General features: G+C 42.4%; 2 protein-coding genes and 1 long non-coding RNA gene across 5 annotated transcripts in view; 2 read left to right on the forward strand and 1 right to left on the reverse strand.

Moving 5' to 3' along the window:
• The first annotated feature begins 2042 nt into the window (after positions 1-2042).
• gtf2a2 (general transcription factor IIA, 2) lies at positions 2043-4584 on the forward strand. 2 transcript variants are annotated; one of them, XM_034570106.1, is made up of 4 exons: positions 2043-2251; positions 3130-3228; positions 3507-3665; positions 4256-4584. In XM_034570106.1, the coding sequence occupies exons 1-3, from the start codon at positions 2180-2182 to the stop codon at positions 3663-3665; spliced, it is 330 nt and encodes a 109-aa protein (XP_034425997.1). In that variant the 5' UTR covers positions 2043-2179; the 3' UTR covers positions 4256-4584. The 2 variants fall into 2 exon arrangements, with proteins under 2 accessions (XP_034425997.1, XP_034425988.1); XM_034570097.1 differs by having other exon boundaries at positions 2046-2251; positions 3124-3228.
• Positions 4585-4856: 272 nt separating this feature from the next.
• znf395a (zinc finger protein 395a) lies at positions 4857-12676 on the reverse strand. 2 transcript variants are annotated; one of them, XM_034569101.1, is made up of 10 exons: positions 12576-12676; positions 9724-9907; positions 9467-9621; positions 9273-9382; positions 8781-8980; positions 8606-8706; positions 8024-8282; positions 7731-7811; positions 7323-7393; positions 4857-7233 (listed from the first exon to the last, which is right to left on the reverse strand). In XM_034569101.1, exons 2-10 carry the CDS (start codon positions 9895-9897, stop codon positions 7122-7124), a joined length of 1263 nt encoding a protein of 420 aa, XP_034424992.1. In that variant the 5' UTR covers positions 9898-9907; positions 12576-12676; the 3' UTR covers positions 4857-7121. The 2 variants fall into 2 exon arrangements, with proteins under 2 accessions (XP_034424992.1, XP_034425001.1); XM_034569110.1 differs by having other exon boundaries at positions 6901-7233; positions 9724-9911; positions 12576-12669.
• The window catches only part of LOC117752821, a 15642-nt gene continuing 10203 nt past the window's right edge, over positions 7536-12974 (forward strand). Inside the window, exon 1 of the long non-coding RNA XR_004612152.1 lies at positions 7536-7691. This is a non-coding gene — a long non-coding RNA (uncharacterized LOC117752821). The remainder of the gene's footprint in view (positions 7692-12974) is intronic.

A 12974-nucleotide genomic window follows, 5' to 3' on the forward strand; every position in this document is an offset into this window, starting at 1 on the left:
CTAAGAGGCTGCAAGAAAAGTTCAAGAAAATGTCCAGAGACACTGACTCAGACATTTGTTCTCACACACAGAACCTGCAGAACGTTTCAGGAACATGTCTGGACCTCAGTGCAGGTGTGAAAACAGAACGATGTGGCGTTCACTCTCCTGGGACATGAGTCAACAATTTCAAACCAACAATAATTCAAGTAAAGAGAAAACATCTCAGGTAAAAAAAGGACGTCTTCTGTAAAATTAGTCGAGGAATAAAAAGATAACCATAACTAAAAGTAAAGTAATGTCAGGCCACATCAGACGAACACACCCCAATCAGTCAATAATAATAGTTTTATATTGTATAATTTATTAGTTGCTTGGTGAAGTGGATTTAAGTGATTATTTATATTTAAAATCAACAACACACAGGAAGTCCAAATAAAAACAGAGAAGGTGTGAGAGGGGAGACACCACAGAAGAAGAGACACTGAGGAGAGTTGAACTGAGGGTGGTTTTACTATCTGATGTGATGCTGTCATCTAGTGGCGAGATTTTCAACATCATTCTTCATTTATTTTACAGCTTCTCACGAGTAAAGATGAATAAGTTCAAATGTTTCAGGCTGATGCTTAACATCAATGGCTCATCAATTATCTAAATTAATTAAATAACTAATTAAGTTTAGTAAGATAATGTTAAAGCTCAGTAAGTCCAATAACTAAAGTGATAAGTGATTAATATGAATGAGAAATATTAAATAAAAAATACATGAATTAAAAAACTGAAGTGACATTAAATAGAATAGAACAAAATATTATTGTTTGAGGCTGTTTTGGTCCTTTACAGCTTCCGTACCTTCCACAAGTGAGCATGAGTAACCTTCAAAATAAAGGTAGAAACTAAAGAGCATGATTCTGCACCACAAATAATATACTTTATTCAAATTTAGATAATTTGATAAAGATTTAAAAAATGCTGAATCAAAACAAGAAGAAACACACACAGTATGTTTCATACTGCCTTTGTTTGTCTTTATTTCATTTTATACTTTTTGTAACGCTACTTTTTTTTTTTAAACACTTACATCTGCTGTACCATAATTATTACAGGCTATGTAAGTCCAATGCAAAACTTTGTATCGCTTCAGTTATTTATCTTTAAATCTGTATTATGTTTGTTTTCAATACTCAATCCCCTTTTACTTCAAATATCTGTACTGTCACTATCTCCATTAGCAGATAAATCTTTGAAGTGAAGCTTTGTAGTAGTTCTGGTGGCGAGACTTTCATTTCACTGCAGTGAACTTCTTCTTGACTTATCTTGACTCTTTATTATTCTAATGCTCTTTGTTTGACTGATTTGTTTGCATCCGTCCGTCCGTCCATCTATCTATCTATCTATCTATCTATCTATCTATCTATCTATCCATCTATCTATCTATCTATCTATCTATCTATCTATCTATCTATCCATCTATCTATCTATCTATCTATCTATCTATCATCTATCTATCTATCTATCTATCTATCTATCTATCTATCTATCTATCCATCTATCTATCTATCTATCTATCTATCTATCTATCCATCTATCTGTATCTGTCTGCCTGTCTGTCTGTCTGTCTATCTCTCTCTCTCTCTCTCTATATATATATATATATAGTCATGTTTTCCTCCGAGATATCCAGTTGTTATAAACCTGTGTAGTCAAAACTTATAAAATAATTGTATTCCTAATCAGTTGAGTGTATTATTATTATTATTATTATTATTATTATTATTACTATTACCATCATCCTCATTATTATTACTATTATTATAATTATAATAATTATTATAGTTAATATTATTAGTAGTAGTTGCAGTAACAGCAGTAGCAGTAGTAGTAGTAGTAGCAGCAGTAGCAGTAGCAGTAGCAGTAGCAGTATTAGTTGTAAGATAGTATTAGTTGTAAGATTAGTAGTAGCAGTATTAGTAGTAGTTGTAGTTTTTGTAGAAGTTTTATCCTTGGTGTGAAGTATTAAAAATGGGAGTCGAGGTTTATTTTTGAAAAGTGTAAGCGGAAGTGTTGGTCATTTCCTGCGCTTTCAGCTGATCGTAGTGGAGGGAAGCAGCTAGCTTGTTAGCCCGACTAGCTCTGATCGCTCTGCGTGTGTTTGTAGGATAGTTTTCTGTAGTTGTTCGCGCCCTCGGCTGTTCCCGTCATGGCGTACCAGCTGTACCGGAACACCACGCTGGGAAACAGCCTGCAGGAGAGTCTGGACGAGCTCATCCAGGTGACTCTCCCGTCCGAGCACCGCAGCTAGCCCGCGTTAGCTCCCGGCTAACGACCACAGCTAGCCCGGGTTAGCTCCCGGTTAGCTCCCGGTTAGCTCCCGGCGGGCTAACCCAGTGTTGTTCTGATTCCGGAGCAGATTTCATCTCGTGTTTCTGTGTTTTGATGTCGAGGTGACGAGGAGCTGCAGCTGGGATCCGTCCCGCAGGTCCACGGAGAGTCAGCGTGAACAGTCACAGCTGGGTCTAACTTTGTCATTGTTGTTCTGCTCACGAGAATAACTTTATTTGTGCTGCACTTATCGAGACACAATGATGCACAACAAGCAAACAAATGGTTAAAATACACAGAAGTGCATCAATAATAATCATAATAATAGTAATGGAGCTGAAAGAGCGAGATAACCTGGCACACTATGTACATTTAGGGATATGCCTTCTGAGTACAGTTCTCTTTTAGCTCGGATGTAGGAGAAGACATCAACTCAGACAAAGTTTTTATCACCAGCTGATTCATCCCAGAACGACCACGAAAAACCATCACCTCCAAACCTCCTGACCACACATGATGGTTTCTATCAAGAGTCAGTTCACAGCTCCAACCTTCAGGTCACAGATAGAAAGAGGATCATGGCTCCGGGTGTCATCGCCACATCTTCACGAACTACACAAACCATTCGCGTGGATCTGTGCCAGCGTGTATTGAGTCGTGTTTTGGCTCGTGAGCGGACAAACTGTTCGACAACCAACAGTTCCAGCTCCAAACCACCGGAGATATCATGGGAGGATTTGGGATTGTGTGGTTTGGATTCAGCAGACATGTTAAACCTCTCTCTCTCTCCCCCCCCCCCCCCCCCCCCCTCTCTCTCTCCAGACGCAGCAGATCACCCCTCAGCTCGCTCTTCAGGTCCTCCTCCAGTTCGACAAAGCCATCAACACGGCGCTCGCCAGCAGAGTCCGCAACCGGGTCAACTTCAGGGTGAGTTCGTCCTCTCGCTCTCAGAAACGGTTCCACCTCGTCGCCGTCGCTAATAAACTCCTGCTCTGACTTTTCACCATCGCTGTTCCTCGTTGGTAGTGTTCTCTGTAACTAAGCAACCATCTGCTACTTCCTGTTTACGCCACATGACCCGTGTAGGTGAAAGGTCACGCGACATGTTTTCAGGTGTGTCTTCTGATAAGGAGCTACAACACTATGCAGACGTGGTTTTGTTTTAAACGTTAACGTATCAGTGTGTCGTGTGTCTCCCCCTGCAGGGCTCTCTGAACACCTACAGGTTCTGCGACAACGTGTGGACATTTGTTCTGAACGACGTGGAGTTCAGAGAGGTCACCGACCTGGTGAAGGTCGACAAGGTCAAGATCGTTGCTTGTGACGGAAAGAGTGAGTCGACCCAGAACAAGAGTGATAAATGAGTAAGTGTAACTAACACACAAACACACACACACTCCCTCTCTCTCTCACACACACACACACGCACACACACACACACACACACACACACACACACGCACACACACACACACACACACACCTGTGAATTCACCTGAAGAGTCTTTGTTGAGTTTTCTCAAACCCACTCATTGATTCTCTCAGATTTCATTTATGTTGATCGAGCTGCAGAACTAAGACGTGTAAACCTTCATATAATGACACGTTCTTCTATAGCACGAATATGAACAGATACATGACACGTGCCCACAAAATATATATATATATATATTCTGCTCATCAGGTCTCACAATTTGAAATGTTAGTTTTAATAATGTATTTGTTTTGTCATTAACACTCACCTGTATTTAAAAGTAAAACCTTGATCAAAATAGCATATTTTAAATATTTCAGATATTTTATATTGTAAATATAGACTCATATTGTTTTCTGGTTTTTATTATTCTACATTCATTATTCATCAATATTATTTAACATTAATTATCATTAGTTAATATAATAAAATGTTAACGTTATTTAATCTTAATTCTTAATTTAACATCTCTCTCTGCAGACGGGGGCTCGGGTGCTGCAGAGTGACGACTCATCATGTGTCGGCTGGAGCCACAGACGGACCTGGACTGTACATATAATTTATTACAGCAGAGTCAGAGCTGTGTGTGTGTGTGTGTGTGTGTGTGTGTGTGTGTGTGTGTGTGTGTGTGTGTGTGTGTGTGTGTGTGTGTGTGTGTGTGTGTGTGTGTGTGTGTGTGTGTGTGTGTGTGTGTGTGTGTGTGTCAGAGTGGACCAGTCACTGTTTGTTTTTATTTTCAGTTTACAGGAGTTTGATCAGTTGCTGTTATAATTGAGCTCAATCATCTTTAATAAAAACTTTATTTAAAACACGGTGGCCGATGATTTACTGAAGTTTCATCCAGTAAATGAAATAATGATGATGTGACATTTGTTTTGTCTGAACCAGCGACTCCAGTCCTGTAATTGGTTGATTGATTGATCTTCTCTTGTGGTTTTAGTTTCACGCCAACATGATGACTGACAGTGTCCTGCTTAGTATCTGCTGATCGTACGCTACTTTAATGTTGCATTGTGGGATATCGTGTTTGCTGTTGTTTTAACTCGACTTCCAGAAAACACCGGAGCAATCCGAAGGTTTCTCAGTACGTTCAGTTTATTAAAAGAACATCAGGATTTCACATGTATAAAAGAGTGCATCTGAAAAATGATACGATTACAATGATCAACATTTACATAAAGCAACATGTAGAAGATAAATACAACTTTTCTCCATTTACTGCAAATGAACCTGGTTCTGCATTAATGACGCCTTCTAAAGACTTAAAGAATAATCATTATTGGCTATATGGACCCAGTATATATATATCTGTGTATACACACCAGGATAAAGAAGATATGATGAAATATATAGGAATATGTGTTTTTATTTGTAATGAAACGTGTGGATCAATACTGCATGAGGCTGCATCACAGGAGTGGACATGGCTTCTGCCTTCAAACAAAGCTGAAGAGAAACGAAACCATGATATTTACAGTGACGTGTACGAAATCACCGTGGAGACACCAAGGACGTTAACAAGACCAGACCGATGTGATGAAATGTTTGACGGCTTCAGAATGAAAGCGAATTATTGTGAGTCTCAACAACGCACGACCAGTCAAACCCCACGTGAAGTTGAACTTTGTCCCGCTGTGACGTCACCATTTGGTTTGTGAGCTGCCGTTTGAAGTCTTTAGTTTGGCATTTTGTCGAGCACCATCTTGGTTTAAAAAAAAAAAAAATAGAAGTAACCATATTCGGACCCGGAGCCTGTTGGGGCCCAGGACATGTGGACAAGTTAGGCTACATCCGTACGGCGACATTTTCAGACTAAACCAGTCCCTGTCCACACGAGTGTCTTGGCTCTGCGACAATTTTAATCCCCGACTAACACGCCTGAAAACTCACGTACACTTGTTGTGCACGAGTCGGTAAAACAGGAATTATTTGGTTGTCAATTGCGGAGTTGTCACAGTTTATTCAAATAACATCTGGCCTCCTCTTCATGTACGAAGTAGTGTCATTGAAAAATACAGAACCGAACTGCACAACAGCTGTTAGCAAAGCCAACTGGTCAGTAACACTTGATTCTAGTGTTGTGTTCTACTCTGGCAGCTGAGGCTGATGCTGGTTGTCATGTGACAGGAGCCCGACCAATCAGCGAAGGCTACATCATGACAGAAAAGATCCAATCAGCAAACGGTTGTGAGCGTCTACAACATCGTTTCCAAACAGTTCTGCTTCTGTTCGTCCAGACTAAAACGCAGCCCCGGAGTTTTCTAACTAAAACGAGACCAACAACGTTTCCAAACGTCTCAGTTTTAGCGACTTTAAAACTCCAGAGTCGTGTGGACACCAGACGTAGCTGAGTGGACGTGTTGAGGGACGGAGCTTCAGTGTTGGTCCATCCCAACAGTTTTCTGAAATCCTTTCTCCTCTCGCTGTTCTCTGCTGTTTACACTGACACGTACTTAAGTTTAATAAAAAGTCACTGCAGAGGGATAAAACCCTCAGAGGTAACCAGCTCACTGTCAGTTAACCAGCTCGCTGTCAGTTAACCAGCTCGCTGTCAGTTAACCAGCTCACTGTCAGTTAACCAGCTCGCTGTCAGTTAACCAGCTCACTGTCAGTTAACCAGCTCACTGTCAGGTAACCAGCTCACAGTCAGTTAACCAGCTCGCTGTCAGTTAACCAGATCACTGTCAGTTAGCTCAGGGGCTAATGCAGATAACCCACCAGCTCATTATACACGCCAACGTCTCAACCAATCAGGTCCAAGCGTTTACACTGACACAAAGACTGATAATAAAGATGGACGACATGACGGCTCCCTAAAGTGAAGCCCAGTCACTGCAGCCTGCCCCCTGGTGGCTGGATATGGTTATCTGATGATGAAAAAACTAGGTTGAGACGTCATGATTGACAGGTGAGACTGACTCGCAATAGGTCGAGTGCGCGGGACCTCATGACCGTGGACTCCATCCCCTAATCACCACAGACTCTGACCCAAATGACGTCATCGCCACAAGATGGCAGTGTTGGAATCTGGGATATTTTGGCTTTATCTTCATTTACAAATTCGTATTATTATTATTATTATTTATTTCTCTGATCTTGACACAGACGCTGGTTTTATTCAGAAAACCTGAGGAGAGTCGACCGGATGCAAAAACACGCTCAGCTGCCTCAAAGGTCAAAGGTCACATCATAGCTGCCTCAAATATTTTCATTAAAACAGGAAACGGGTTCAGCTACAAACTACACATTCAACAATAAAAAGACACCTTTAGCAAATGTAGAAAGAGTATAAAAAGAATCTGGATTCAGATGTAAGAAAGTACGAGTCCCACTTCTCCTCCTCTGTTCAGTCCAGGAAGCGTTGGCAGGCTTTCTTCCAGCGACAGGCCGTGCACCACTGATCTCTGTGCTCGATGCCGTAAACTTTACGACACTTCTTGGCTTCACCACGAATCCTCCTACACACAAATAGAGCATCACTGTTAACACCATTAAGTGCAGTTCCTTCACGGCCCACAGAAACATCCGGAATGATATATGTACTGACCTGCAGGGGGCGCTCTGGTGCTGCAGCCACTGCTCTCCTACGCTGACCGAACGCACCCGAAACGCCAAACCCTGCAGAGGAGAGTCTGTGTTAATGTGGGGGAGCAAACAACCTAACAGCCTGCAGGGGGCAGCACTGCACCATGACTGTGGCACATCAGTGAAAACAGTGACCACACACACACACACACACACACACACACACACACACACACACACACACACACACACACACACACACACACACACACAGTTTAACCAGGATTCTGTGTGTGTCTGTGTGTTATTCTCAGGAAGGTTGACAATGTTTGTTCTCTGTTGATGAACAATTAAGTTTCACAGTTTACGCGTCCTGCAAACGCTGAAGTTTGTCGGTTCTAATCACTGATAAAAATGATTGACAGGTTACCTGTCTGCTGTGGCAGGTGGAGGGCGGAGCTGTCCAACGACAGGAAGTCACGTTTGAAGCTGCCTCTGAAACCACATGAGCCTAAAGAACCAATCAAATGTTAGAGTTAAGTGGCAGAAAACACAAATTGCTTATAGCTGTTTATTCAGATTTTTCACCAGTTTAAGTAAAAATTCTTTGGTAAAAAGTTTGGATTAAAAACAATCAGCTGTTACGTTACAACTTAAATTTATTTCATAATGTATATATATCTTACATTAACTGTCAATCACTGCTGATAAGCCCCGCCATACCTGGTAGGAGTGCTCTGATTGGACCTGCCAGATGCTGCCGGAGGAGGAAGGGGCGGAGCGACTCAGAGCGTCGTAGGTCGAGGAGGGGGGAGATGGAGGGGCAGTGCTGGGGGGTGGGGAGGGGGAGGCAGGTGAGATGGTCGGTGAGGAGGGGGCGGGGCCAAAGAGGAGAGGTTGGGGAGGAGACTGTCGCGGGGCGACCTCAGTGTAGTAAAAATCCTCCTCGCTGCGAGAACAACGCTCGTGTTCGCTGCCGCGGCTGTGAGGGGTCAAAGGTCAGAGGTCAGACACGTTCATCAGGTCTTAACTTGAACAGTAATGAAAAATAATAAGATTCAACAAGAATTTATCAACAAGAAAGTTTTGGAATCAAGTCTCTAGAATCAAGATCGTACAAACTGAAGATGATCAAAATGAACACTAAATTCAAAATGGTGGATTCAAAAATATGATTCATTGAGGAAAAAACGAATTCTGCATGTTGTAAACATTATAAGACAATTTTAAGTTTTTAGCTGTTATTATTCCTTCAACCTTTTGGCAGAAACGAGCTTCAACATAAAAACCTGAGAGGTGTCTTACCACAGGTGTGTTGTCCTGATGTGACGTTTGATTCCCACCACCGTGGTCAGCACCTTCCCGCAGGTGGGCCACAGACACCTGTACGCCACCTTCACCGAGTTCTGCAGGAGGAAACGCATCATCAGCGCTCGGGCCGTGTCACCTTCACATGTCACAACCGTAAACGCCCTCTCACCCTGCGTTTCCGCGGCGCCGGCTCGTCAAACAGCACCTGCTCCAGCTCCATCTCCAGCCCCTCGTCAGGGTGCGCGGCCGGGCTGGCGTCAGGCTCTGTGATTGGTGGAGAGGGGGCCGGGCTTCCGTTGGTGTGGCCGACGCTCCAGTAGCCGCTGCTGCTGTCAGAGAGCTCGCCGCCACCACAGTCCATCGGCGGAGCTGAACACAAAATACAGCATTTACTGTATATATACATACAGAAACGAAAAAATGAATATATATATATTTATACATCAATTAAAACATAAATATCAATTGAGGCCATTTTATAAGTTCATTAATGCCTCAATTAATTTCAATTATGCAAATATTTAATTGATTAATCGATTAATTGAGTCATTCATGTATTTATTTATTATTAATTTTGGAAGTTTCTTCTACAGAAATCTACATGAGACACTAGAGGTAAAACTCTTGATACTGTTTTTATTGTTGTAGTTTGTTGTCGTACCTGGCGGCTCTGGATTGGCCGGGCTGTGCAGCAAAGGGCTGCAGGACAAACTGCTGAGAACCATCGCCGCCATCAGCTCGTCCATGTCCACGTCCTGTGGACTCCTCTGGCTGCAGGACGAGAGGACACTGAGTTAGAGTCTGTTTATTGGACTGAGTGAGGAGACACTTTAGGACACAGAGAAGACGTCTTACCTCCTGGGGACGTCGATGCAGGAGGAGACACATCTGCTGCTGGACGGAGGCACTGAGGAGGAGGAGGGATGAGACCACACAGAATCTTCACTCTTCATCAGGTCCAGCTGATCCACCCGACCCGGAGACTCACCTCCTCCGCACTGAAAATACACCTGGACGACAGAAACACCACGGCTCAGTGATCGGCTGAGACACCCGTCAATCAGAGCTGCACTGGGCAGAACAATGTGAAACCTGATGCTTCCTGTTCGCACCTTCAGTCCGGGATGACGTCTGACTCGGCTCACGGCCTGTGGTCCTGCTGCTGTTGCCATGGTGATGCCAGTCTCACCTGTCTGCAGGTTAGTGTGGTTCCCTGCCGTCGTGCAGGTGGAGCTCACAGACTCACCAAATGGAGAACGCTTCCCGAGGCGGGTCTTTGGTAACATGTCCGTCTGTCTGCGTGAGATTCAGAGAAGGTCAGTCGCTGTCATGCTAATATCAGCAAGCATGCTAACATGCTAACGATAACACTGATAATTAGAAGAAATATCGTTTACCATGTTCACCACCTTAGTTTGCTAAATTTCACTGACCACCAGCACACGGCTGAGCAGCGTTGCCAGATGGGAAACGTTGAAGTATCGTACCAGAAGGTTTAAATTATCGTATTTTAAGGAAAATTATCGTAAAATTAGCTTACTAATACGTTAATTATCGTACATCTGGCAACACTGCAGCTGAGGCTCATAGGAGCGTCATGAGGTCTGCAGGTGCTCAAAAACCAAAGAATCTGACGGATTAAAACATTGACCTGATGGTGGCGCCAGATGAAACATCCCAGTTATTAAAGCTCATTCTGAGGAGAACATGAACGTCTGAACCAGGTTTTAGTCTCTGAGACATTCTGGTCTGAACCAAAGTGGAGGACCGATCGTCTTAGAGACACTCGCTGCTGATTGGAGTAACGACGCTGGCGAAAGGACACAACGTGAAAGTTCAATTGAACGTGCATGTCCACATCCCTCCACTAGAGGTCAGTAAACCTAGAAATTCATGACAACAACTGAAGAAATTCTAGAGACAAGTTGTGGAAGATCATATCACTGATACACTTTGGTTTCTACTGCTTTAATCAGTTCCTCATCTGTATTTTAGTAATCAAAGTGAAATTATAAGACTCATTTCAGATTAAACACAAGGAGCAGTAAAGAAAAGGTCTAAAACTGGAGATGTGATGTTTTAATTAAGAAGCAATCAAAGAACAAGTCCTAGTTCATCTGACCACACGTTCAGAACTCAGCAGTAGATACGTTTATGTCGCAGCTTTTCACTGTGGGACGTTCAACGTCCTTTAAATAATCACATGGAGAGAAACTGAGCCGGAGAAAGAAAATTACAGTTCAGTTCAGGACGAGAAGCAAACGCCTCAAATTTGAGTTTGATTTAAAAGAACTGAGCTCAAACCTCAAGATTTCAGAGGGTTTGTGAAGAAATGACTGAAAACAGCTGAAGACTTTTACAACGCCAGGGTCAGCACCAAACACCCCCACCCCACACACCCCACACCCCCCCAACATAAATTGTAACTTGAGCGTGGGCTGCTGGGAAAAAGTAAGCTCTGGATTAAGTTTGACGGTCAGACCTGTTCTATGTTTCACGGATCTGATGATCAGAGTGAGTCACAGGCTGCAGAGTCATTTACAGTCAGTGTGTGTCTGTGTGTGTGTGTGTGTGTGTGTGTGTGTGTGTGTGTGCGTGTGTGTGTGTGTGTGTTGTGTGTGTGTGTGTGTGTGTGTGTGTGTGTGTGTGTGTGTGTGTGTGTGTGTGTGTTAGCACACTTAAGTAACTAACTGAGCAGCTAAAGGATTAAAATAAACGACCACATGAACTCGACTGTGAATCAATGTTTCTTTATCTGAGAAGATGATAATTACATCCATTAACTGTGTCGCCTGTCGCCGGGGAAACATGATGAAACATGACACCCCCCCAGTTGGTTTCCAGTTAATAGCTGACTCAGACAGACAGATGAAAAAAAAAACTAAGTACTACAAGTGGAGTCATTCAGTGATACTTGTACTTTATTTCAGTACTTAACTTGAGTATTTCTGTAACCTGTTACATCTCAGAGTGGAGCACTGTAGTTGTGTCTGTGTGAGTTGTTTCAAATTATACGATATTTTAAAAAACTGATTTCTGGAACAAAACAAACAGATCAGTAAGTACTACAGTACTACAGTGTGTTTACTGTGGTACTGTAACAACATCAAGTCATTTTACTGTAACTACAGTACTTTTGCTGTGGTACAGTGAACGTTATTACAGAACATTTACTGTAATACTGTAACTACATCAAGCACTTGTACTGTAATTACTTTGACTGTTACATTCAAACATTTTACTTAAGTAATACTTAAGAAATACTACATTACTAGTATTGTATTTTAAACTGTTTTAAATGAAAATGCTGATAGTGAAAGTATTGATTATCAGTGATATGTTGAATATTTATTTGTTCAGTAAGAAGTGAAGTGTTTGATTCAGTGCAGTATAAATACACACATACAGTACATGTACTGTACACACCCCCCTGTCTGTCTGCAGCGCCGAGCTCTGGACCAATCACAATCCTTTTCTCCTGAGTTTACACCCTCCACAATAAATGTCCTCAGTGAACAACAACAGCCACAAATCAGACTCTTATTTTCTCAACTTCATTTGCAGAGCCTCCAAAATAAAATGATAGTGTTTGTCTTTAGTTTACAGACTGAACAGCAACTACACAACTGTTCCCTCAGTGTCAACAACAGACCAACTACACAACTGTTCCCTCAGTGTCAACAACAGAACCACGAGACTCTGAGAAAAGCAGAAAATGTTCAGTTCTGCAGGAAAACAAGCGAGTCAGAGGTGAAAGAGGAGAAGTTGAGTCAAACAACTGAAGCTTCACTCGTCTTCACTTTCACTGAGTCACAACAAGAACTGAGGAGGAAACATGTTCCTGCAAAACAACCTTTCATGATTTCATTCTCCTGTAAAAACCACAAGAGTCAGAAACACAAAAGTGAGATTAAAGTACAGTGTGTGTGTGTGTGTATGTGTGTGTGTGTGTGTTGTCACGTACCTGCACAGTCTCAGTCTGCAGCACAAAAACAACAACACTTCCAGTAGGTCAGGATGTGTCCACTGCTCTTCAATGGGAGCTGAGTGTGTGTCTGTGTGTGGGTGTGTGTGTGTGTGTGTGAGTGCCAGTTTGAACACCATCAGTATCATAGAAAACCTGGACCGGATCAGACCTGGACTTCTGGAAGGGAGTTTTTTTTTTAATGCTCTGTGTTTTTAAATCTGGTTTGTCCACAAACAGTTGTCCAGAACGATTATTATTTTGTTTGTAGTAGTAATAATAAAAAGAAAAATATGATCTCACGTGTGATGATTCGTTATTTTTCTGTCTAAACTGACCCGTGTGAAGACGCCACCTTCAGGTTGTTCATTTCCACTTCTACAGCACACACGGTAAATA

The sequence above is a fragment of the Hippoglossus hippoglossus genome, chromosome 3 (genome assembly GCF_009819705.1).
Source record: "Hippoglossus hippoglossus isolate fHipHip1 chromosome 3, fHipHip1.pri, whole genome shotgun sequence".
In the NCBI taxonomy this organism is placed as follows: domain Eukaryota; kingdom Metazoa; phylum Chordata; class Actinopteri; order Pleuronectiformes; family Pleuronectidae; genus Hippoglossus; species Hippoglossus hippoglossus.